At 37.3% G+C, this 23,534-nt stretch overlaps 1 protein-coding gene across 1 annotated transcript in view; it reads left to right on the top strand.

Moving 5' to 3' along the window:
- Window positions 1-23,452, top strand: part of CENPE (centromere protein E) — a 39,170-nt gene extending 15,718 nt beyond the window's left edge. The window contains exons 22-45 of the mRNA XM_069013269.1: window positions 262-416; window positions 1,437-1,751; window positions 2,564-2,875; window positions 3,072-3,230; window positions 4,056-4,265; window positions 4,808-5,098; window positions 5,205-5,363; window positions 6,143-6,385; window positions 6,912-7,121; window positions 8,043-8,333; window positions 8,440-8,598; window positions 9,378-9,620; window positions 10,490-10,690; window positions 10,773-10,919; window positions 13,115-13,327; window positions 14,569-14,778; window positions 15,313-15,522; window positions 16,620-16,841; window positions 17,490-17,693; window positions 18,292-18,404; window positions 18,927-19,024; window positions 19,581-19,740; window positions 20,145-20,407; window positions 21,234-23,452. Of these exons, the coding sequence (XP_068869370.1) occupies window positions 262-416; window positions 1,437-1,751; window positions 2,564-2,875; window positions 3,072-3,230; window positions 4,056-4,265; window positions 4,808-5,098; window positions 5,205-5,363; window positions 6,143-6,385; window positions 6,912-7,121; window positions 8,043-8,333; window positions 8,440-8,598; window positions 9,378-9,620; window positions 10,490-10,690; window positions 10,773-10,919; window positions 13,115-13,327; window positions 14,569-14,778; window positions 15,313-15,522; window positions 16,620-16,841; window positions 17,490-17,693; window positions 18,292-18,404; window positions 18,927-19,024; window positions 19,581-19,740; window positions 20,145-20,407; window positions 21,234-21,331 (4,886 nt within the window). The 3' untranslated portion in view covers window positions 21,332-23,452. The remainder of the gene's footprint in view (window positions 1-261; window positions 417-1,436; window positions 1,752-2,563; window positions 2,876-3,071; window positions 3,231-4,055; window positions 4,266-4,807; window positions 5,099-5,204; window positions 5,364-6,142; window positions 6,386-6,911; window positions 7,122-8,042; window positions 8,334-8,439; window positions 8,599-9,377; window positions 9,621-10,489; window positions 10,691-10,772; window positions 10,920-13,114; window positions 13,328-14,568; window positions 14,779-15,312; window positions 15,523-16,619; window positions 16,842-17,489; window positions 17,694-18,291; window positions 18,405-18,926; window positions 19,025-19,580; window positions 19,741-20,144; window positions 20,408-21,233) is intronic.
- The last annotated feature ends 82 nt before the right edge of the window (window positions 23,453-23,534 follow it).

Here is a 23,534-nt window from a genome sequence, read left to right as displayed (position 1 = left end):
AGTTTACTGATGGTTTTGTATTTTGCACAGTCAAGTTAATGAAGGTTGTTGGAGAGAATCTAAAATAAACTGGCTATCAACCAAATAAGTGCTGACAGAATTCAGACCAGGAGCTTAGTCTTTTAATTGTTGGCCACAGTAAAACATACTTTTCTGGAATTATAACGATATGATATCCATATGCATTATACGTCTTCTGCTTAATTTAAAACATGCTTTTTTCTCTTGCATTTGCTTATTAGTTTAAACTTAATTCTCTAGATTTGCTCTCTCATGTGGAGCTGGAAAAAAAGACTGCTGACTTAAAAGGAGAACTAGAAAATGCTTTGAAAGAGAATGCACTCCTACAAAAACAAGTAAATGAGCTATCAGAATTTCAGTCTCTACCGAATACTGTTGAGATGCAGAAGAAAGAGGTAAAACAAAAGCTAAGCTTTTTTTTGGTTTTGTATTGTACTTCACTGGTAATGTACTAATGGAGGCCTATTGGATATGAAGTTTTAAAGCCAAAAGTTGTCATAAGTCAACCTGAGATTTTACAGTTAAGTTTGTTAAATTGTTGCTTCTCAGATATTTCATATTTGTAGCTACGAGTAAGTTTAAGATCATATTTTTAGTCACTGTCTACTATAATTGATCATGATTTTCTAGTCCAACCATTTGCATGTCTATTTGCTATGGTCACCATTGATACCTGAATATATAGTCATAATGGTGTTTCATCCTGGACACTATTCTAAAACTGGGGGGTTTTTTGTCTAATTGGGCAAAGAGAAAATGTCAAGGTCTCTTAGCAAAAATTCTGCTTGAGAAGTGAGAGATTTACCTTGCAAATTCTGGAAAACTTGTTAGGAAACTTTTTTATTTCCTGGCAGGTAAGGGCTTAGTAGACTAAGTATGCTGTAAATGTTTTAAAGGGTTTGTTTGCGAACACTTTCTAACTTTCTTTGTCCTAAGAATCCCTTGCTACTAAGCATGTGCAGGTGAAAATTATTCAGGGGAAGTAATCTACAAACTCATTAATGCTTTGCAAAAAGTTCCAAACCCTCAAGGGGTCTACTTCCACTGATCAGCAAAGCATAATTAGATGTTAACAACTTCATCTCTGTATCATGAAGAAAGTATTGATACATGTAAATATTCTGTTTAGGAGTCCAATTTTAGCTCAAACATAAGAAATAGGAAGTATTGAAGAATATCTAAAGAGTTAGAAGAGACTTTTCAAGACTTGGGAAAGGGCTTGACTGTCTTCCTTCTCTTTCAAAGATCCTTTGCTAGACAGTTCCCTCCCAACAAAGTAAAACCCAATGTATTGTGGTGTATGTTTGCCTGTACTTTATTTCCTATATCTTCACATGTACCTGTTTTTATAAGGTAGGTATGACAAATACTGATTTAGAAAACACTCTATATTAATATTGCTTTTCTGTTGGCAGATTCTTGAAAAATGTGAGGAGTTACACTTATTAAAATTGGAAAATGAAAAGCTGCTTTCTGAAGTAGCTAATAATGAAATGAGACTTAAACACATGACTGAAGAAATTGAAAAATCAAAAGACAATCTAGCAGATGCACAACTGAAATATGTGAAGTCTGATCAGGAATATGTAGCACTTAAGCAGCTCCATGAAGAAATAGAACAAAAATACATAGCTGTATCAGAAACCAATGAACAAATGAAGCTCCAAATAGAATGTCTATTGAAAGAAGCACAAGAGTCTAAAACAACTTTGGATGAAGTGAAATTAGAGGTCAGTGTCAGCTCGCTCGCTCCTTTTTACATATGAGACTTGAGGAATTAATTCATAGTGTTTGAAAAAAAAAAAGAGGTTTTGGAGAAATACTCTTAAAAGGTATAAATGACAATATCATTGACTTCCTCTGGCGTGAGTGGATATTACTTATTCTGTGCCAGGGGTATAATGCTGAAGGATTATGCAGCTCAATGGTCTCTTTTTGTAGGCAAAGAAATATATGTTGCTCCAGGTTCTCATTCTGTATTCAACCTTTTAATTCTTCTTTTCCCGTTCTTAAGTAATATCTTTATTACATTTTTTTTTTCCATCAATGCTGCTCACACCTACTCTATATGAAGTCATACAAAGTTTCCTCATTGGGAACTAGAGACCTTTCAGAACACAAGTTCATTCAAACCAGAGAGTATAGCCACAGAAATTTACCCTTAGAAAGGAAAAATAAATATTAAAATATTTAAGAAGAAAGGAAGTTAAAGATACATATTTTTGACAAAGCTTTGGGCACTGCTATGGTTGCCATATTCCAGCTATGGTTTTGATAATTGCTAATCTATGCTACAGTTTCATGTTAATACTGTGTTTTAGTAAGATTTTTGCTGCTAAGGAGCAATCACAGGATAGTTCCATAAACAAAAGCTTATTTAATGTGGGCAGGAGTATAAGCAGGGACTTAGAGAAATTACAAACTTGCTAGCTAGCATCTCTTATCCTTTCTAAGCTCATAAAATGATCTGTGAGAGCAGATACACATAATGGGGTTCTGCATTACAATGAAAGTGTCTGGTCTTTTCCTTTGCAACCTAAAGCTCTCCAGCAAAATGAAAGAACTGGAAGAAAAAACAGCAGAGCAAAAACAACTTCTTGAGCTAAGAGAAAATCTTATTCAGACTCAGCAGAAGTTAAATGAAATGGAGCAATTAAAAGAGCAAGAAAGGATTGGTGAATTGAGATTGGAGACCAAGGATTCGGAGGTCCAGGCAGTCTTGCAGCAGCTTGCTGAATGTCAGGAAGAAATAAAAACTCTAACCCAGGAAAGAGATGACCTGAAGCAAAAAGGGGAGACTCTCCAAGCTGAGACAGAGCAACTCAGAGAGGATATAAAGGACACTATTTCAATGGTAGGAATTTTGCATTTTTAGCAAGAGATCATACATCTTAAGAAGAAGCTTATTATTTTAATAAGCTGTATTAAAATGTGTAGGAGTGGGAGTTTGTGTGGTTGTTTTTAATGAAGGAATGCTTACTAACACTACAAAATATTTGTTTTTTCTTTGTACATTTTCTTTGTACAATTATCTCTCTTGTATTCTAAAGAACATCTTGGCACAAGAAGATCTGAGAAATACACAAAATTCTCTGAAGGAATCTCAGAATACTGTCAAGAAGTTGGAAAAAAGTATTTCTGAAAAAGAATCTCAGATTCTGAGTGTTGAAGAGGCACGAGGGAAAACCATTAAAGAACTCCAAATACGGGTAAAACTTTATGCAATAATTAAAACAAGCCCAGTTAATCTGCTTGTAGTCTTTTCTGCATGTCTTTCTAGGCTCTTGGTAGCAAGTGGGCAAGAAAATAGTACTGCCTAATCCAAGTCTTTACCAGCTGCTGCTGTTTCTGGAGAGCTTCAAGATGTAATGTGCACTCTAATAAACCTTTGCTTAACTAGTGTGCTCCATGGTTATGGATTTGAGTGGTGGCATTGGATGGGGAAATGGAAGAGGAGATAAGGGTTACTTACGTGTAGAAATGAGGCTGATGATTTGTAACAGTCCCAATGAGAAGTGCAACACGTGATTGTCAATGGCAGCTCACATCCCAACATACAGAAGGCTGCTGCAATGGTTTTTGTGCTTATTTATTCAATAATTGGCAAAGAAGGGTGCTGAGAATATTGTCTGGTGCTCCCCTGGCACCAGTTAATCTGGTGGGAGAATCCACAGTACGTGAGATGGGATTTTTGTTGAAGGGTATTAGCTACCATTAAGTAAATGGTGGTGGATTCAGAATTTGCATGCTTTGGAGCAGATGCATAAAACATAATCCAGTAGGTTTTTTTCTTTGGCTTCTTCCTTTCAGACATTTTCTAGATAAAAATCTGACCAATATTACAGAAGATACTACCAAACAGAATTTAAACAAAACATGTGGCAAAGGTCTAAGACTTAGTTTTGGAGCTCTTCTACTTTGGTTATAGTGGTTTGATGTTAAAAACACTATAGGAGGGTGAATCAGACAAAGCTCTGGCATTTAATTTTGTTTTGAATTGATGGAAATGCTGTCCTTACATATTTTTTAAATAGATCTCAGAAATGACAGAAGAAATGAAAATCATCACATCAGAGAGAGATCGGCTTGCTGAGGAAAAATCGGGAAGTAACAGCTGTAGAGAGAGTGATCAGCTTCAGGTGCAAAAGGAACAAATCATTTGCCTTACCCAAGAGAACCGTTCATTGCAGGAGAAGCTGGAGATCTTACTTTTGAAAAAAGAGGAGCTTGGGGAAGGAACTCTGGTAATGATGCTAAAGCTGTAATGGAAAGCTTGCTCATTTAAACTTTCACTTGAGTGAAATAATTGCAAAAGACACTGCAGAAAAGGGGCATGGTACTTGACTGTATTTCATTAAGTTTATTATGTACCTCCAAGTTTATTATGGTTTACCTGAGATACACCCCAGCCATATTGGTTTATACATATATATATATATCTAGTAGGAGAATGACTGTAAATAGAATATTAACTTGATAGAGGATAGTAATGATCTGTACTGATCTGCACAAGAATGTTCTATAATTAAGTAGCTGAAGGTAAACATTATTCATCGAGAAAGGGTGGTTCTGCTTTTTTAAAGCATAGGAAGAATGAATTTTTTCCTGGCAGTGAAAGGGACATCACAACCAACACTTCCTGTAATTGGATGTGCTGATTACACCACTGTGTGTGGTTATAGCAGTGCCCCTGTTTGTTGTACATAATCAACCTGTCAAAGGTGTCAGATAAGCTTCTCCTAAAGCTACCTCCTCAATGTGTTGACTCGTATCTCTTACAAAATAGATACCACAGATGCAAGGACAATCTATGGAGCAAGAGTTGTCTTGTCTGAGAGAAGAGCTGAGCCAGGCACAAAGGAAATTGCATGAAATGGAGGAAGCAAAGGCCAATGAATATCAAGGAGAATCTGAAAAAATGGAGAGAACAGATGTTATTCCAAAACCATATGACTATGAGGAAGTGAGCACCCAGACAGAAAGAGATGATGTTGATGATGGTTTTAAAAAGCAACTGGAAAATCTCCAGAATGAGAGAGACCAGCTAAGAGAAACTATACAGGAGACAATTAGCAAGGTAATAAAAGCAGTCCTCTTCCTGGAGGAGAACAGCTTTAGTGGATTTCTGCCTTAGATTTTGGAAGTGTTGCTCAGGTGTTAATGTACTTTAATTGTGTCCAAAGAACTCGCAGATGCAGGAGGAGTTGAGATGTACTCGTGAATCTCTTGGACAACACCAGGAGACTATTGTGGAGCTGAAAGGAAGCATTTCAGAGAAAGAAAATCAGCTCTCGAAAGCACAAGAGGCATTGAAGGAAAAAACTGATGAACTGCAGCAGAAGGTCAGAAGCAGTTTTGTCAAGGAAACCAGGAGTTCAGTTGGGTTTGGCAGCCCATGTCTTCTCAAACTTCAGTTTGTAGGGCTCCAGTAAATGTGATAAAGAAACCTATGCTTTATAACTAAGCATGTCTTGCTGCTGAACGACTGAAAGTTGTTTGGGATCAACAATGCACTTTGACCTCTGTGCATTTTCCCAGTCTTGAACTTTTTACCTTCTAATAATGTAACGTAGCTGTGCCATTCTAAAGATCCTTGAGCAACTTTAAGACAGCTTAGCTCATTCTTTAATTTGTTGCACTATTATAAATTTGTTCTCTACTTATTATTTTCATGTCTGAAGCCAGTGTGGATTTTAGGCTTCATTTTAGCAAACAGTAATGTCTCCTGTCTACTGTGGATACAGCAATTGAGGCATTTTTATGGATTTAGAATGCCTTGCATGTTCTTCCACGTTTACTCTGACCTACCACTGAGGCAGAAGCACTGACATTCAATTGCCTTTTAGGCAAAGTTGTTACATCTCTTTTTAATTACTATACCAGGAAACCATTGGGGGGGATGTCCTCCTCAAAACAATCCATTTACAACAACCCATATGTACAGACAGTGCTTCTGAGTGATGATCCAATAACACTCTTCAATCCAAACCTGATTGCTGGGACAAGAAAATTTAGGAATTTAGAATGTTACTGGTTGTTTTTTCTCCAAAGCATCAAATTCTTTTTGCCCATGCAAGAGGTGATTACAAATATCAATACTGGTTTTGATTGTTCTTTCCAGCTCACTGAAGTCACTGAAAACCTGACTCGTGTCTCAGCTGAATATGGCAAGCTACTGGCAGAAAAGGAACAAGCTGAAAGAGCAGTGAATGAGCAAGTGTGTCAGCAGCTGGAGAGAATCGCTTCACTTAACAAGGAGAAAGATGAGCTACAGCAAATGGTAGAGACTTGTAAAGAAAGGGAGGAACATTTGTTAAAGGTTCAGAGGCGGTCACAGATTTTGGAGGACAGCCTAACAAGCAAGGTGAGGGCTTTTGGTGTTTCAGTCACTATTTTTGTATTCTGATGTTTTATTCCCAAAGTGCCAAACTTTTGCTCAACACAAATCCTATTTAATTTTTAACTCTCAGCACATCATTTTTTTATGGTTGGTAAATGAACATATGCAAAGGATTTTGTCTAAGTTTCTTTATGGATGTTTATTAATAACATCCTAAACTTGTCTCAGCTTTGAAACCCATTGGATTGGTTCACCTCTGGGATGAATGTCAATTTATCAAATGAGTGCAGGTTTAATGTAATAGTCAGTAATTGAACATGGATTCCAGCTTTGTAAAAGGCACTCTGTAGACAGCATGAACTTAACTGAGTTTTGAATCCTTGATGCTTTTAACATTTTCTGAATAACAGGCTTGGATTGGAAGCTTTTCTATTTTGGTTAAAGTGGTTTGATGTTAAAAACACTATAGGAGGGTGAATCAGACAAAGCTCTGGCATTTAATTTTGTTTTGAATTGATGGAAATGCTGTCCTTACATATTTTTTAAATAGATCTCAGAAATGACAGAAGAAATGAAAATCATCACATCAGAGAGAGATCGGCTTGCTGAGGAAAAATCGGGAAGTAACAGCTGTAGAGAGAGTGATCAGCTTCAGGTGCAAAAGGAACAAATCATTTGCCTTACCCAAGAGAACCGTTCATTGCAGGAGAAGCTGGAGATCTTACTTTTGAAAAAAGAGGAGCTTGGGGAAGGAACTCTGGTAATGATGCTAAAGCTGTAATGGAAAGCTTGCTCATTTAAACTTTCACTTGAGTGAAATAATTGTAAAAGACACTGCAGAAAAGGGGCATGGTACTTGACTGTCGACCATTAAACAGCAGATTTATTGTTTACTTGAGATATAGGCCACCCATATTGTTACATAAGGATATCTAGTAGCAGGACATGACAAATGTTTTTCTGTAAGGAAAAGATTGATGTGATAGTGGATGGTGATGTTCTGCAGTGATCTGTACCTGAATGTGGTTTTTATAGTAGCTGAAGGTAAAGGTAAGGTAAGCTGAAGGTAAACATTGCTCATCTGGAAAGGGTAATTCTGCTTTTTTAATGTATATGTAGAACTGACTTTTTTCCTGGCAGTGAAAGGGAAATTGCAACCAACACCTTCTGTAAATGCATGTGCTGATTGCACTTCTGTGTGTGTATATATAAAGATATGTATATATCTACTTCAAAAGAAAAGTAAAGCATGTGTATCTATTTTAATATTGAAGGGGCAGTAGAGAAATTTCAAGTAAATAACTGTCTCGGCCTACCTAGCATTATGTACTGCTGATACTAGAAATACAGATAAGGTCTCTAGTTTTGAGATGGGAGGGGTTTGTTGTTGGGCTTTTTTGTTGATCTTGTTCCCTCCATGCTTAAGCTATGGCAGTGAAGTTCCACTTCTGGTAACTTCTAAAAGAAGTTCTTGCTTCAAGTTTTATTTTTACATGTCTTTTATTTCAAGAAACTTGAATTGCATGTGGAATTTGGTCAAATTTTAATGTACTAAAAAATTACAAGTCTCTCTAAAGCAGTGCCCCTGTTTGTTGTACATAATCAACTTGTCAAAGGTGTCAGATAAGCTTCTCCTAAAGCTACCTCCTCAATGTGTTGACTCGTATCTCTTACAAAATAGATACCACAGATGCAAGGACAATCTATGGAGCAAGAGTTGTCTTGTCTGAGAGAAGAGCTGAGCCAGGCACAAAGGAAATTGCATGAAATGGAGGAAGCAAAGGCCAATGAATATCAAGGAGAATCTGAAAAAATGGAGAGAACAGATGTTATTCCAAAACCATATGACTATGAGGAAGTGAGCACCCAGACAGAAAGAGATGATGTTGATGATGGTTTTAAAAAGCAACTGGAAAATCTCCAGAATGAGAGAGACCAGCTAAGAGAAACTATACAGGAGACAATTAGCAAGGTAATAAAAGCAGTCCTCTTCCTGGAGGAGAACAGCTTTAGTGGATTTCTGCCTTAGATTTTGGAAGTGTTGCTCAGGTGTTAATGTACTTTAATTGTGTCCAAAGAACTCGCAGATGCAGGAGGAGTTGAGATGTACTCGTGAATCTCTTGGACAACACCAGGAGACTATTGTGGAGCTGAAAGGAAGCATTTCAGAGAAAGAAAATCAGCTCTCGAAAGCACAAGAGGCATTGAAGGAAAAAACTGATGAACTGCAGCAGAAGGTCAGAAGCAGTTTTGTCAAGGAAACCAGGAGTTCAGTTGGGTTTGGCAGCCCATGTCTTCTCAAACTTCAGTTTGTAGGGCTCCAGTAAATGTGATAAAGAAACCTATGCTTTATAACTAAGCATGTCTTGCTGCTGAACGACTGAAAGTTGTTTGGGATCAACAATGCACTTTGACCTCTGTGCATTTTCCCAGTCTTGAACTTTTTACCTTCTAATAATGTAACGTAGCTGTGCCATTCTAAAGATCCTTGAGCAACTTTAAGACAGCTTAGCTCATTCTTTAATTTGTTGCACTATTATAAATTTGTTCTCTACTTATTATTTTCATGTCTGAAGCCAGTGTGGATTTTAGGCTTCATTTTAGCAAACAGTAATGTCTCCTGTCTACTGTGGATACAGCAATTGAGGCATTTTTATGGATTTAGAATGCCTTGCATGTTCTTCCACGTTTACTCTGACCTACCACTGAGGCAGAAGCACTGACATTCAATTGCCTTTTAGGCAAAGTTGTTACATCTCTTTTTAATTACTATACCAGGAAACCATTGGGGGGGATGTCCTCCTCAAAACAATCCATTTACAACAACCCATATGTACAGACAGTGCTTCTGAGTGATGATCCAATAACACTCTTCAATCCAAACCTGATTGCTGGGACAAGAAAATTTAGGAATTTAGAATGTTACTGGTTGTTTTTTCTCCAAAGCATCAAATTCTTTTTGCCCATGCAAGAGGTGATTACAAATATCAATACTGGTTTTGATTGTTCTTTCCAGCTCACTGAAGTCACTGAAAACCTGACTCGTGTCTCAGCTGAATATGGCAAGCTACTGGCAGAAAAGGAACAAGCTGAAAGAGCAGTGAATGAGCAAGTGTGTCAGCAGCTGGAGAGAATCGCTTCACTTAACAAGGAGAAAGATGAGCTACAGCAAATGGTAGAGACTTGTAAAGAAAGGGAGGAACATTTGTTAAAGGTTCAGAGGCGGTCACAGATTTTGGAGGACAGCCTAACAAGCAAGGTGAGGGCTTTTGGTGTTTCAGTCACTATTTTTGTATTCTGATGTTTTATTCCCAAAGTGCCAAACTTTTGCTCAACACAAATCCTATTTAATTTTTAACTCTCAGCACATCATTTTTATGGTTGGTAAATGTACACGTGCAAAGGATTTTGTCTAAGTTTCTTTATTGATGTTTGTTAATAACATCCTGAACTGCTCTCAGCTTTGTAATGAATGTCTCTTTTTCAGATGTGTGCAGGTTTCATGTAATGTAATAATCAGCAACTGTACCTGTATTCTGACCTTAACTGGCACTGTGTTGACAGTGTGAATTGAAGTGTGTTTTGAATCCTTGGTGCTTTGCACATTCTCTGAATAATAGACATTGTTTGAAAGTCTTGCACTTAGTTCTTGCCAACTCATTCTTTTTGTCATCTTTAGTTTTGAGCTTTTCATCTGCCAAATTCTTGCTTTGTAGATCAAAGTGTATAATTGTGAATTACTTCAGTTTAGCAAGTATTACTCTTCAGTAAAGGAAATATAGAGATACTGTCCATTTTTTATGCTCATCTTCTATTTATTTCAATTTTCTTGTGATATAAATAAAGGTTGATTGCCTTTTCCTTTGATTCCTCTTGCTTTACAGAAGACGAAAGCTGACTGAAGTAGACTTTTTGGGGTGTCATGCTATTCCTCTTCCTAGTAAATTCTTATTCTGAGTTACTAGAACACAAAAATTATTTTTAAACTTTTCTTGCTGGTAGTGTGAATTTTAGTATTAAAAATTATGTTTTTTTGTATTTGACACAACTGATTTGAGTACTTTCAGAGTGTATAAAGATCACAATCACCAAATTGTGATTTGTGTTTTTCTCCACTATTCTCTGTAGATTCAACAGTTAACTGAGACACTAAATAGCGTATCATGTGAGAAGGACCAGTTATTAGCTGAAAGAACTAGTCATTCTTTCCAACTTAAAGAACAAATCTCAACAGTTAATCGAGAAAAAGACGAGCTACAAAAACTTCTTCAGGATGTCAGGTCTGAGCGGGACCAGCTCAAGACAGAATTGCAAAGAAATTCTGAGATGGTGAGTGTTGCAGTTTGCATACCTGAGTTCCTCATAACTTCTTGTCTTGAATGGTACTTACATATGCATGCTTTTATTTTAGTGTGCTGAAACAAAGGCAAAACTGGAATGTGCTTTAGAACAACTGAAGCAGAGAAACCTGAATAATATGTCTGTTCTGGTAAATCCGGTGGATGTTGCAGAGCAGGTGGCTGATGATAGCTTGAAAGAAAAAGCCTTGAAAATTAAGGTAAGCTTATTTTTCTGCTTGTTTTAAGGATCCATACAGGAACATACTGAGACTTGCCATGGAGCGTAAGTCTTTTATGCATTATGTATAAAATGGTTTGCATATCTTGCTAAGATGCTGCATACCCATGGGATCAGTTGATTTGCTGTTGCTGTTCAGTGATTGCACATCTTGTGTCAACTGAGTTCAATTTAATGTTCACAGAACATCTCACTTGCTTTCATTACTGTCCAGCCACCCCAATGAAAATAACTAGTCATGTAGGATCATAGAATCATTTAGGTTGGAAAAGACCTCCTAGGTTATAGATTTCAACCCTTAAACCAGCACTGCCATGATCACTGCTAAACCGTGTCCCTAAGTGCCAGACGTACACATCTTTTAAGTAGCTCCAGGGATGGTGATTCTACCACTTCCCTGGTGGTCTCAGCCTGTTCCAATACTTGACAGCCTTTTCAACTGAGAAATTTTTCCTAATAACCAGTCCAAACCTCCCCCAATGCAGCTTATCACTTGTTACTTGGCAAGAAGAGGCCAACCCCCACCTGGCTACACCCTCCCTTCAGGCAGTTGTAGAGAGCAGTAAAGTCTTCTCGCAGTCTCCCCTTCTCCAGGCTAAACAACCCCAGCTCCCTCAGCCACTCCTCACAGGACCTGTGCTCCAGACCCTTCCCCAGCTCCATTTTCCCTCTCTGGACACTCTCCATCACCTCAATGTCTTGTAGTGAAGGGCCCAAAACTGAACACAGGATTTGAGGTGTGGCCTTGCTAGTGCCAATCCCTTTCCTAGTCCTGCTGGCCACATTATTCCTGATGCAAGCCAGGATGCCATTGCCCTTCTTGGTCACCCAGGCACATGCTGGCTCAGGTTCTGCCAGCTGTTGACCAGCATCCCCAGGTTCTTTCCTGCTGGGAAGCTTTCCAGACACTATTCCCCCAGCCTGTAGCATGCCAGGGGCAGTTGTGACCCAGAAGTTCACCTTGCTGAACCTCAAACAGAAGCACTTTGCCACTCTGGTTTTGTAAAATCCCCCCAAATCCTCCCTTCCATTATTCCCCATTAAATAATAAATTGGTGTCAAATAAATTAATTCCATTAAAGTGCTTCTGCCCTCGAAGTAGGAATTCCTCAGACCTTTTGCTAGCTAACTATCCTGAGTATATTTTCACGGAGATATGAGAAGTGCTAGTAACCTACCGCAAGGCAGAATAAACCAGGATTTATGAATGTGTATGACACGCTTTAAAGCACAGTATCATTGTACTGCAGTCTACAGATGAAATCTGCAGGTGCAGCAGATTTAGATATCACTCTACATGGGGTAAAGAAGCCCAGAGTGCTTCATCAGTTAATACCAAAGTGGTAAAGAACCAAACTGCAAAAATCAGTCACTTGTAGCTTTCTCCATTCTTGTCGTATTTCAATCCTACATCAGCAGCAGGGAGATAATAATGAGGGAAGTTAACATCAGCTGATCCCTTTTAAGAGCACTCTCCCCTTCTGACTTCTGTAATAGGTAGGATCTTGTCTGCCTCTTCCCAATGTTCCAATGTTTTTACTGTGAGGTGAAGAGTTAAGAGAACTGTTGAATCTTGGTTCTTTTAACTAGGAACTAACGATGGAGGGAGTATGCCGGGGGAGTGTTATACTTACGTTAAAATGCGTAACACAGACATGACTAAAGGTGATACTGGAGTTGCAATTTACTGGGTCTTCAAGCCTGTAGCACCACTGAGCCTGCTCACTGCTTGTTCACACCTTCCTTTCCATGGCACAGTGCTAGGACCCACTTCATGAGCCCTTTCCTTCAAGAAAGGAAAAGTAGATAAACTTGGGAGTCCATCCTGAGGGAAGGCTAGCTAGCAAACTTGTGAACAGGCAATAATTTATTTTAATGCCTGATCTACAAGTCTTGATGTGGCCAGGCAATCTCAACCACAAAGACAATTTGAGCTTGTGAAATGTCTTGCTGGAAAACTAAGAAAATACCTGGTTTTGTTCCTAGATTAGTGGTTTTGTCATATCCCTGTGGCAAGTCAAAACTGAAGTCTTAATCCTAATACTTCCTGTTGTAAAACCAATACATACTGTAAGAGTTAGTGCTGGAGTCAGGTCGTTTATTTTACATTTCTATTTATAGCTAATCACACTTTTCCTTATTGTGATCAAATTAATTTGTTTCTCTTGCATTTAGGAGCTTCTTGAGAAATTCCCAAATATGGGGAAGAGATATGAATGTCTCTCTACAATGTCTCTTAAGCTGAAGAGTGAACTGAATAGTCAGAAAGCGCTGATGGCTGTGATGCTGCCTCAGCTTCCATTGGAGCAGAGTAAACAAGTCAAAACACTTCAGACTAGAAATGAGGAAATGAACAGTCGTCTCCAGAAGTTATTGACCAAACTGAAGGTACCAACTTAAAATGCTGGATATGTGGATGCTTCATATCGCTTGGGTTTGGGTTTTGGTTTTGTTTTTTTTTTTTTTAATAAGCTCTCAATGGTAACAGCTAGGATTTTATATATTCAATCTCTGTTTTTTAAGCATCCATACATTGGAGAAAATAAGTTGATAGTAATTGCTTTACAATCTTAGAAAACTGGAACTACTTACTTATGTAAATCAAACTTAGTTTTTAATTGTAGTTCAGCTGCTTTGCACAGTATTATTTCATTGATATTATTCCATTTTAATTGGGAAATGAAGTTTTCTTTCTGTACTCTATAAATCAAATTATAGATGACTAAGTATGTATTTCTTTGTGGGAGAAAGAGACATGCAAGCTTGCTTGGAGATGTATGCTTGCTCTGCCAGACTCCCCAAGTAATTTGATGATTCTACAGCCTTGCAGATCTTCCCCAATTTGGAATCAGTTTCTCCATTGGACTAAAATTATCAGCAAAAAGGTTAAGGGTAGTTGGGAAAGAATTCCTGTTAACACATGCAGAAGTACAGTAAATGATAAAGTTTTTTTCTGTTTCTTTATTTACTATGAGATATTAAGGGATGGGTTGTTGTTTTTTTTCTTTTTTTGGTTGGAGCAGTGGGGGGAAACATGCACAGGCCTGGAGCGAGGGGGGGAGGTTCTTGAGAGTCAGTCAGTCATGTCTATAAATATCCATTAACTTAGACATTGACCTAATATTCCAAAGAGCCTCATTTTATAACTTAACTCAGCCATGTTAGGTTTATTTCTTTCCATAGATGGCTTTTAACTTTCATGGTTAAAGATGTTCAAGATTCAACTAGCAATCTCTGCTAGAATAAAGTTTTAAATCTGCAGAGTGATATTATTCTTGTAGATCATCTCCACCTTTCACAACTCTTAAGAGAAAATAAATATAACAAAGAATACTTTGCTTTTCAAAGTCTAGATTTGTGGAAGGCTGTCTAGAGCCTTTTAGGATTTTTGGCTATTTCTGAAGTTTAAAAAAAATAAGTGTACTGGAATAGTGCTGTCTCAGCTAAAAGGCTTATATGTCATTGCTATAATGTACATGTGAAACTAATTTTCTTAGTCATGTGTTAGTTATCTTGGACATTTACAGGCTCAGAGTAAACAGATGGAATTATAAAATACAGAGTTTTAGCTGTATGCAGGACACCATTTTAAGGCATGCTCACTGATACATCCTGTGCTTCTACAACAGGTTCTGTTCAGTGCTGTTTGCTCAAAGAAAAGAGAATATCATGCTACTGTTCACAAGTATGAAACGGATTTGCTTAAGGAAAAGAGAAAACAAGATCACCTACAATCCCAGATTCAATGTCTCAGGAAGATTTATTTGAAGCAGAATGAAGTATCATCTCAAGAGTTAAACAGCAGTGAAGGGCTGCAGAGTTTCCACTTGGATGCAGAGGTAATATTTGGGGGGGGGGAAATAGACATGAAGACTCATTTCAAGGCATGGGGTCATGTGGTGGTGGGAATCTAATGGCATTTTAACAGATAATGGGTATCTGTTAAAACTTAAGGGGGTGAAGGAATAGAACTATTTTTTTATGCTACTAGCTCTATAATATGCGGATTTTGCTTTGTAAAGGGGCTGAAAGTAAAATTAATAGGTTAGAAAATAGTGGGAATGTTATTTACTTATTTGCCCTATAAAACACATACTACCCAATACCAAGAGGACTTGTTTTAAAACAATGAAATAAATTTTTGCTAAAAATCACTTTTTTTTTTCCCCCTTCCAGCCTGCTCCAGAATGTAGTTTGTCTTCTTGCTTTCCCAACAGGGTGTAATTTTAAGTATAGCAAAACTCCTTTTATATGATAATTAGATGCTAAAACAGACTTCTTGCTATACTGAGAGCTGAGAGGACAGAAAGTATATTTAGACAATGTGATAATCAAACCAGTACTTAAATTTTAATTCTCTTTTTTTTTTTAAGAGCATTCTCAAAGATGTATCAGAAATGGAAGGTGAACTTCTCTGCATAGAAACTGAGTTACAGCAGGAAGAAAGTGCTAGAAAAGAAACAATACAGTTCTGGGAAGCTTGTTCAGGAACTCACTGGGATGCAGAGGAACTGAAAGAAGAACTAGAAAAAGATAATGAAAGGCTTTTGCAAGTCTTTAAATTCTGGAGTCCTAAAGTAAAGGTAAAATTAAATGTTATAGAATCAGATATGTATTTTGTGTAAGCACTCTGCAAATGCCTGTGATTGAAAACAAAACACAAAAAAGGCTCTTAAACAATCATTCATTTATTATCAGCACTTACTCATACTTAACTCTAAGATGCAGGAATACTTAAAAGACTTTTAAAGATTCCTTGAGCATCTGAACTTGGAAACTTGCTTTCTGAAAGACTTTCTAGGTTATAAAGGGATGGGGACGTGGAATTGTTTATTTGGGGTTTTATTAGTCTGAATTCTGGAAAATGTTGCTTTTCTTCCTAAACTTTATCAAAACTACTTTAGCCAGTTTTAAAACCCAGCTGAAATTTATATTCATGCTCCTTTCTTTAATCTGCTTATCTCTTGCCTCTTTTGGAAAGCTGGGCAGCATTTTTCTGGGTTTAGTGAATAATGAACAGGATTTCACAAGATTTCATCTTTCTGACTAAATCTTAAGTTTACCCTATTTTAAAAAGTTTCTTCTATAGAGTCAATAGCCAGTCTTGACTTCTTTGGGATTTTGCAGTGTTGGTAAGGTCTTTGGAAGAACTTCCTGACCCTAATATTATGTGGGTCAAAGCTTTTAACAAACAAACAAAAATCTAGTAAACACGGTCATTTCCTGACGATTGTGAAGTTTTTATTTAACTGACATGTTAAACGTGGGTTTCTAGAATAGCCCAATGTGTAGGTTTAATTCCCTTTAGTCACTGAATACATTCTAGTTAAAAAATCTGTGAATAATTATGGTTTTCTGTTACTGACATTCAAGAAGTCTTTCCAATATACTTCCTTTGTTTCTCTAATATACATGTTTGAGTTAATGCAGAAATACTGGTAAACCTGCAATACACTATCATCTTCTCTTGTGCCCCTTCCTGCCTCCCTGTCTCTTGGAAATGAAACAGTTCTATTGAGTGTTACTGATACCATTTCTGATAGAAGGCATTTTCAAATGGGGCACTGAAACAAGAACGTGAAAATAATACAGAAAATACTTCCTGTTTCTTCACTTGCCTTATTTCTAGCAAATTAAAGAATTATTTTAAATTATTCTGTATGATGCTACTGATTTTCAGATACTCCTTGAACTTGCTTCAGAGCTGGATGCCAGAACTGCAGATTATAGTAAAAATGCTGATGTTGAATTAAAACAAAGAAAAGAGAAAAATGAAGAGTTGCTTCAGGATCTAAACACTCTAAAAGAAAAACTGGCCCCTGGTGGCTCTGCCAGCCTGGCGTTAGAAGAAGAAAATTATAGGCTTCATAATAAATTAAAGGTTGCAGAACAAGATAAAAAGGTACCAATTCTTGTTTCTAAGGAATACTTCTTTGATGCTTGCTTTCTAAGTGAGAGTAGTCCAAACTGAAAATAAGGATTGATGGCAACTGTAAATCTATGCCACCACAATACAAATAGCGTACACTTTATTTTAGTAGCTCTTTTATTTCCAAAGTGGAACTTTGAGCTCTTGCCTGTAATGTGATTATTTTAATTGCCTGATTTCTGCACACAGATAGATAGATGTTCAGTTTAGAAATTCATATGAAATGTTTTCGTTTGCTTTTGCAGTATTGACTTTAATAGGGTGATACTCTTGATGCTTCCTGTAAGTATATGGTATTCACTCTGTCAGACATGAAGCTGGAGAAGAATTCTCTATTTAATCACAGGAATTGAGGACTCATTTTCTCCCTCCTATTTTTTTATGTCACAGTTACCCTTCTCCAAAGCACTTTTTCTTTTCTTAGACTTAAGAGTTCTAGACTATTAAAAGGTGACACAAAACAGTGACCCGGACATGAAGAATTGCCATAGAGCCTGTAGTGTTGGATTTTTTTTGTACGGTTTGGGTTTTTCCTTGTTTTTGCTAAGAATATGACCATGTGCTGTTACTGTTACTATCTGTTGACATAACTGCTCATAACTGATTGATATATCTCAATAGGTTATGGAAGTAAAAATTCAGAAGTTAGAAAACGAAATTAATGACGTAGGAAAGAGCATCAAAGAGAAAGATGACACGATAAACAAGTTACAAGCACAGTTAAAAATAAGAACAGAGACTAGCGAACTCACCCAACTGCAAGCCAAACTGAATGAGATGGATAATTGCCTCAGGACTGCCTTAACAGAGAAGCAGAGTCTTCAGGTATGAGCAAAATACTTCACTCTTCTCTCTCCCCTCTGATGAAAGACACAAAGCATGCTTGACAACAGTTGTAGGTGAAATGTAGCTGTGTATAGTCAATATATTTGTTTTGTATGGCATTTCCAGAGTAAAACACTCTGCCTGGCTGTTAAACATTCCACCTGGCAGTTTCACATTCCACCAGTGCAACCTTCAGTGACAACATTTAGAACCCGTATTACAGTCCTAGAAACTAAATGTCACTTGTATGTGATGCATTTCTGAAACACGTTAAGCATTTTAAAACATGTTAAATGGAAGCATGAACTGTTTATTCCATGTGATATATTTGCACGCTACTTTAAAATTCCCAGATTTTTATCTGCATGGAAGTCAGCTAAACTTGCTAAAATATGACTGCATGTATACACCAGAGTAAGATACCAACTGCTGCTATAGTGGTAGTTGGTAATGTGAGCCACCTTAGTGAAAAATAACTTCCCACTCCTAGTCTTGTCCTGCAAAATCTAGCAATCTAGATCATAGTAAAGATACAAGGTAAACAACCCTTAGTTTCATTGTTAAGTAACAAGCCCTTATTTGTACTAAATATTTTCAGGCAAAATTAGATAAAGGTGCTGAGCTGTACAAAGAAGAAATTGACCATCTCAAAACACAGTTGGTAAAATGTGATCTGGAAAGAATGAAACAATCTAACTCCTTTGAAGTGAAGTAAGTTCAAATTTTATCTTCTTACAATTCTCAACTACTTTATTCTTAGCTTCTACTTCCCTCTTTATTTTTCCCACCTAATAAGAAGTAAACATTCAGCTTGAGGTGCTGTAAGATTTTATTGTCATTAGAGAAAGTAAAATCTATGTGCACCTTGGCTTGCTTCCAAAACTCCTTCCCTATACACCCACCAAAATTTCTCAGCTAACCATGTCCAGCCATAAATGAAATAACTGTTCTGACAAAAGAAGTCAAGGGGAAAGCAATAATTGAAAGCACTCTCTACTTCACTGGAGAGAAGGGATACACCAAAAATAATTAGTCCAACTTTTGGGTGCCCTTTACCTAAAATCTTTGTGCACTTTACGTAAAATATAACTGACAACCAGGTTTATGTAGTTTTTCTTGTATAACTTGGGTGTGTCTTGTATTTGATAGCTCATTGGAATTCAACTAAAACTGTAATAACTATTAAACTAAGGTTTTCTGGATCTTTTTTTCCTCCCTTCCTGCCTCATATAGACTTGCTAATTATAAAGCCCTTGCAGAACACCAAGAACAACAGCTAACAAAGCTAAAAGAAGAACTGAGAAGAGCACTCCAAGAGCAAGATGTTACTGGTAAATTCAGGATAAATATAAAGGACTCTTTCATGTTAAAACTTTGAGGTTAAATGGTTAAAGACCAGATTGAGATGCAGCCTTGTGCCTCAAAGGGTATAAGGAGAATTGGGTGTGTTGGAAGTTGAGATGGAAAGCAGACACATTAGCTGCACATAAACTGCATTAGAATCACAGCAGTTCTTGAGTTTTTCTCCAGCCACGTTTGCCCTTGTGGAGGGATAAGCTTGCAGTGGTGGTAGCTCATGCTGCCACTTTTTTCTTGACATATGAATACCTAGTTCTAATCAAAGCTATGACATACCTGAAACAATAACCATTTCACCTCTAAATGGTCCAGTGAAGAATCTTTTATGTTTCTTAATATCTCCCAGGCAGTGTGAGTATTTGGAGGTGTGTTTTGTGTAGAAAAAAGAGTAACTGTTGTAATGGCACTTGTAATGCAGTGAGGTTTCACATGTAAGACCAAAAGAAGGAATAGGCTAAAAAATGCATTGGCTTAGTTTTAAGCACTCCCCAAATAATGCACACACATATGTATAAATCTGTTTTCTAGTGCTGAAAGAAGCAGATCCTCAGCAATCCCAAATACCCCTTACGTGTGGTGGTGGCAGTGGTATTGTGCAGAGCACACAAATACTTGTTCTAAAATCTGAACAAGCTAAGCTACAGAAAGAGAACTTGCACCTGAAGAAACAAAATGACCTTCTACTAAAGTAAGTGGAAAGTTGACTAGCAACATGTCAAATCATTTGTTGTATTTAACTATGTACATCATTAGTGTTTCTTTCTGGGAGACCTATAGAAGTGAGTAACCATTAATTTTAGATTTCACATCATAAAGTTTTACTCAAAACTAGTGTTTTATGGCTTATAAAGGCCTTTTGAACTTTAAATTGATTGCTTTCCTAAGAATCTGTTAAATGCCGGAAGATACACTTGAACTGTATGTTGGAAGAAATTTTAGCTTAAAAAAAATTCCCCTGAAACCAAGATACACAGCTACTGTATTGCCATGTCTGTGATGTGTCATCTGAAAAGATAGAAACTGTCTGTTCTCCAGGAATTTTTCCTTAAACTAACTTTTTCTTACTTAAATGCTGGCTTTTTTTCTTTGCAGTGGTGAACTTCAACTGAAAGAGGAACTTAAGAAATGGAAAGAGAGAGCAATAAAATGGAGAGAACGATCCTTAAGAGAAACTACTCGAGAGACAACACCAAAGTCTCCTAAGAAGACAGTGTCGTATTTCTTTAAAGAGCAAATGCCTTCACCCTCCAAGGAAACTGTTTCTCAGGAAATAGTGACTCAGGACCTATCAAAGCCTCTGCCTCTGACTTGTCCAACAAATTTCTTCGATAATTCCAACTTGGGTGTGCTAACAGGTAACAGTGTCCTATAAAGTTCTGAAAATGCAAACTGTAGGGGATGGCCTGAGTTGAGAGTAAATGCTGTACTTACATATTCAGACCTGAAATGTGAATGATAAGTTTTCCTGAATGGTTTTTCATCTGACTGTTGAAAAGCTGACCATCTGAGCTGTGAAGCTTCTGTATGCTCTACAGAATCGAAATACCAAAATGAATTCTTCAGCCCCTGAAGAATATGCAGTTTTTTCCTTTTCTGCAGTGGAAGTGTTGACGAGTGACCTTTTAAAGTGAATCAGCAAAATATTGTTATTAGATAGCTGATGGTCTAAAATGTTTTGCTTTTTAACTGTACATTGGTTAAGCACAGACTTCTGGTAAAAGTATATAAAATTAACTGCTGGTTAACTTCTTTCTGAAGTTTTTCAATGGTAGACTTTAGTCTTTGATGTTCCATCTGCTACTCTGCCTGGCTCCAGCTGCCATAATAGCTGTTTTGATGAGAACTCCTGTTCCTCAGCCCCACTTCAAATTTCTTATATCTGGCCTGCTGACTTTTGGTGACCTACTGCCCTCATGCTTCTCACAGTTTTCAGAAGGCTCCAGCAGACAAGTTGAAGAGTTAGCCAGTTTTTGAGGTATTAATAGCAGACTTCCACAAAGAACATGACTCATTACTGGTTTTGTGATGGCCAACTTGGTAAATAGGACAGCTTTCCTCACAACACAAAGCTCCTCAGAGGGAAGCTTTGATAGCTAATATATAAAACACTAGTCAAGATTAAATCGCTGTATTCCTGCTGTTTGTCTGAGAAAGGCTTCAATATTCTTGTCTTCTGTACAGATACACGACCTGCGGGCATGGAGTCCACAGAAGAACATCTTAAGCACTGGTTTGGGACTTCAGACAAAGATACAGCCCCTGATTGTAGCACCCAGTAAAGATGCTCTGTTGTAAGCTGCCCTTGCAGTGGCTACAGCCAGGATCTGCATATATAGAAGAAAACTGCTGCAGGTTAAAAGCCATCAGCCTCTTCCATCTTTGCTGTCTTGGAGTTGCTACTTGCCACAACTGGGAAAGCTTGAATGTGAGGACAAAAATGGAAAACCAGACCTGTTGCCCCACAACCTGTTGATCTGCTGATGTTCTACTTTCATGTTTTGATGTGGATTTTTTTGTTGGCAAAGAGAAGCTAATGTATTGAAGAAAAAAATGGGAAAAGGAATGGATCACAAACTAATCTACTGTGAAACTCCTCAGTCTCACACTTGTCATTCTGTCATTCCTAAAACAGCCATTTTCTGGGGTGTTGCTATTTGTATCTTCAGAGTGCTGTTGCTTGGCAAGAAATATTCTTTTTGTTTCTTAGCATGTGGTTTTTGGCTTAAAAAAAGCATGGCACAACAGAAACTGCATTTTCACCACAATCTTGACCTCTTTGGACACTGCAACCGAAGTTACTGATCTTCTGTTTGTAGAGCAAACAATCAAGGGTTCCTCTTAAACTCCTTTAAAGTTTCTGCAGCTCAGGCAGTTATGGTACCATGAGTAACTTTGAATTTTGCATCATTTTTCAATATACCTGTCGGGAGTTGTGTATTGGAGTTTTTTTTAATTGTAAGTAATGGACTTAACACTCTTCTGCTTCTCTAGTGAATGGAAAACAAACCAGAACATTGGGGCAAGATGGACTCTCTTATTAACCTACTTATCTGTATTCTGAGACCTACATCTTGTATGTTTTATGTAAGAAGTTTTAATTTGACAATAAATTCTTGTGTTAAATGTGTAAAAATGTTTTTGCTGTTCACTTGTGCTATGATCCAAGGATGTTGATTACAACATTGGGTCTAAATGTTACCAAATTACTATCTTTAGTACTGATTTCATCACTTCCATCATTATTATGCTTCTTGTCTCTGTGCTCTATAACCTTCCACAGCAATTACTTGTGCAAAGTTTACTGTTACACAAGTCTGTTGTCAAAATTTTACTTAATTCTTTTGAGTCTGTCAGAAAATGGCTGAAGTGTAAAACATAGATCCTCCTCCCTTTCCTCTCCCCTATGCCCTCCATTGCTAATTTAAGAGGAATTGGGTACTCAGAACCTGAAATCAACTCCATTAAGGATGAAATTGTCATCATGAGATGAGAAAGTCATACCTAAGAAAGTTACCTACATCAAAAGCATCATCCTTATTTTAGAGGAATAAAGCTTTCAGGGATGCTAGGTCCTGTTTGGGTCACCCAAACTGGCAAGCAAATGGCTACACTGACGTATTCTGAGCATTCAGCAGTTACTGGAACTGGGAGAGTCACCATGAGGATTATTTACCTGATGGAGGTACTTCTTTAGTAAAAAAACAACCTTCTATATACCATGAATAGCTGCAAACTGCCAACTACTGTACCTACTAAGAAGTTGCAAGCATTTATCTCAATCTCTGACCTGGAATGTGTTTTGGGAAGCTTTTAAAGACATGATGAGCCAAGAGCCAGAAATATAAAGGTTTTAAGTACTGTTACAGAGTTGAGCACAGTCTTCTTTCTGATCAGAGCCATAGGTATTTATTTTCTGACAGGGATAAATGCAAAGTGCTGGTGTATTTGTGGTGGCTTCTTTTTTTTGAGATTGGTTGGAAGATTTGTGGGTTTGTTTTGGGTTGGTTTTCGTTTGGTTTGGTTTGTTACTTTTTTAATTTCCCACTATCATGAAAGGGATTTCCTTTGGCTACCAGCATTTTGGTGTTCTAATAAATCAATTAGACTGACTTTTCTTTCAGAAGGGGGGGGAGGGGGTGTATATACAGATCTACCTCTTTCATATACAATTTCCAGTGGTTTTTTTGTTAATTATTGCTGGCTTGGAACATTTCTAGATTTGGTGATTTTTCTGGTGATTGAACTAAAAAAGAAAAAACTTATTGCAACAGGTCTGTGTCTGAATTTCAGTGGCAAAAGCTTAGGGTCAGAAGGATAAATGCTTTTAGCAAATTAAGTCATTAAAGACTTTGTTAACTGGGGAGCTGATGTAGAAAGCCTTAAAGGCTATCACAGTTTAGCAGAATGACAGGATAAACTGAACTTTTGTGTATGTGTGTCCCAGTTTATCCACAGAAGTTTTTTTCTGAGGACAAACTAACT

The sequence above is a fragment of the Aphelocoma coerulescens genome, chromosome 4 (genome assembly GCF_041296385.1).
Source record: "Aphelocoma coerulescens isolate FSJ_1873_10779 chromosome 4, UR_Acoe_1.0, whole genome shotgun sequence".
In the NCBI taxonomy this organism is placed as follows: domain Eukaryota; kingdom Metazoa; phylum Chordata; class Aves; order Passeriformes; family Corvidae; genus Aphelocoma; species Aphelocoma coerulescens.
This window is presented reverse-complemented; position numbering and strand designations above follow the sequence as displayed.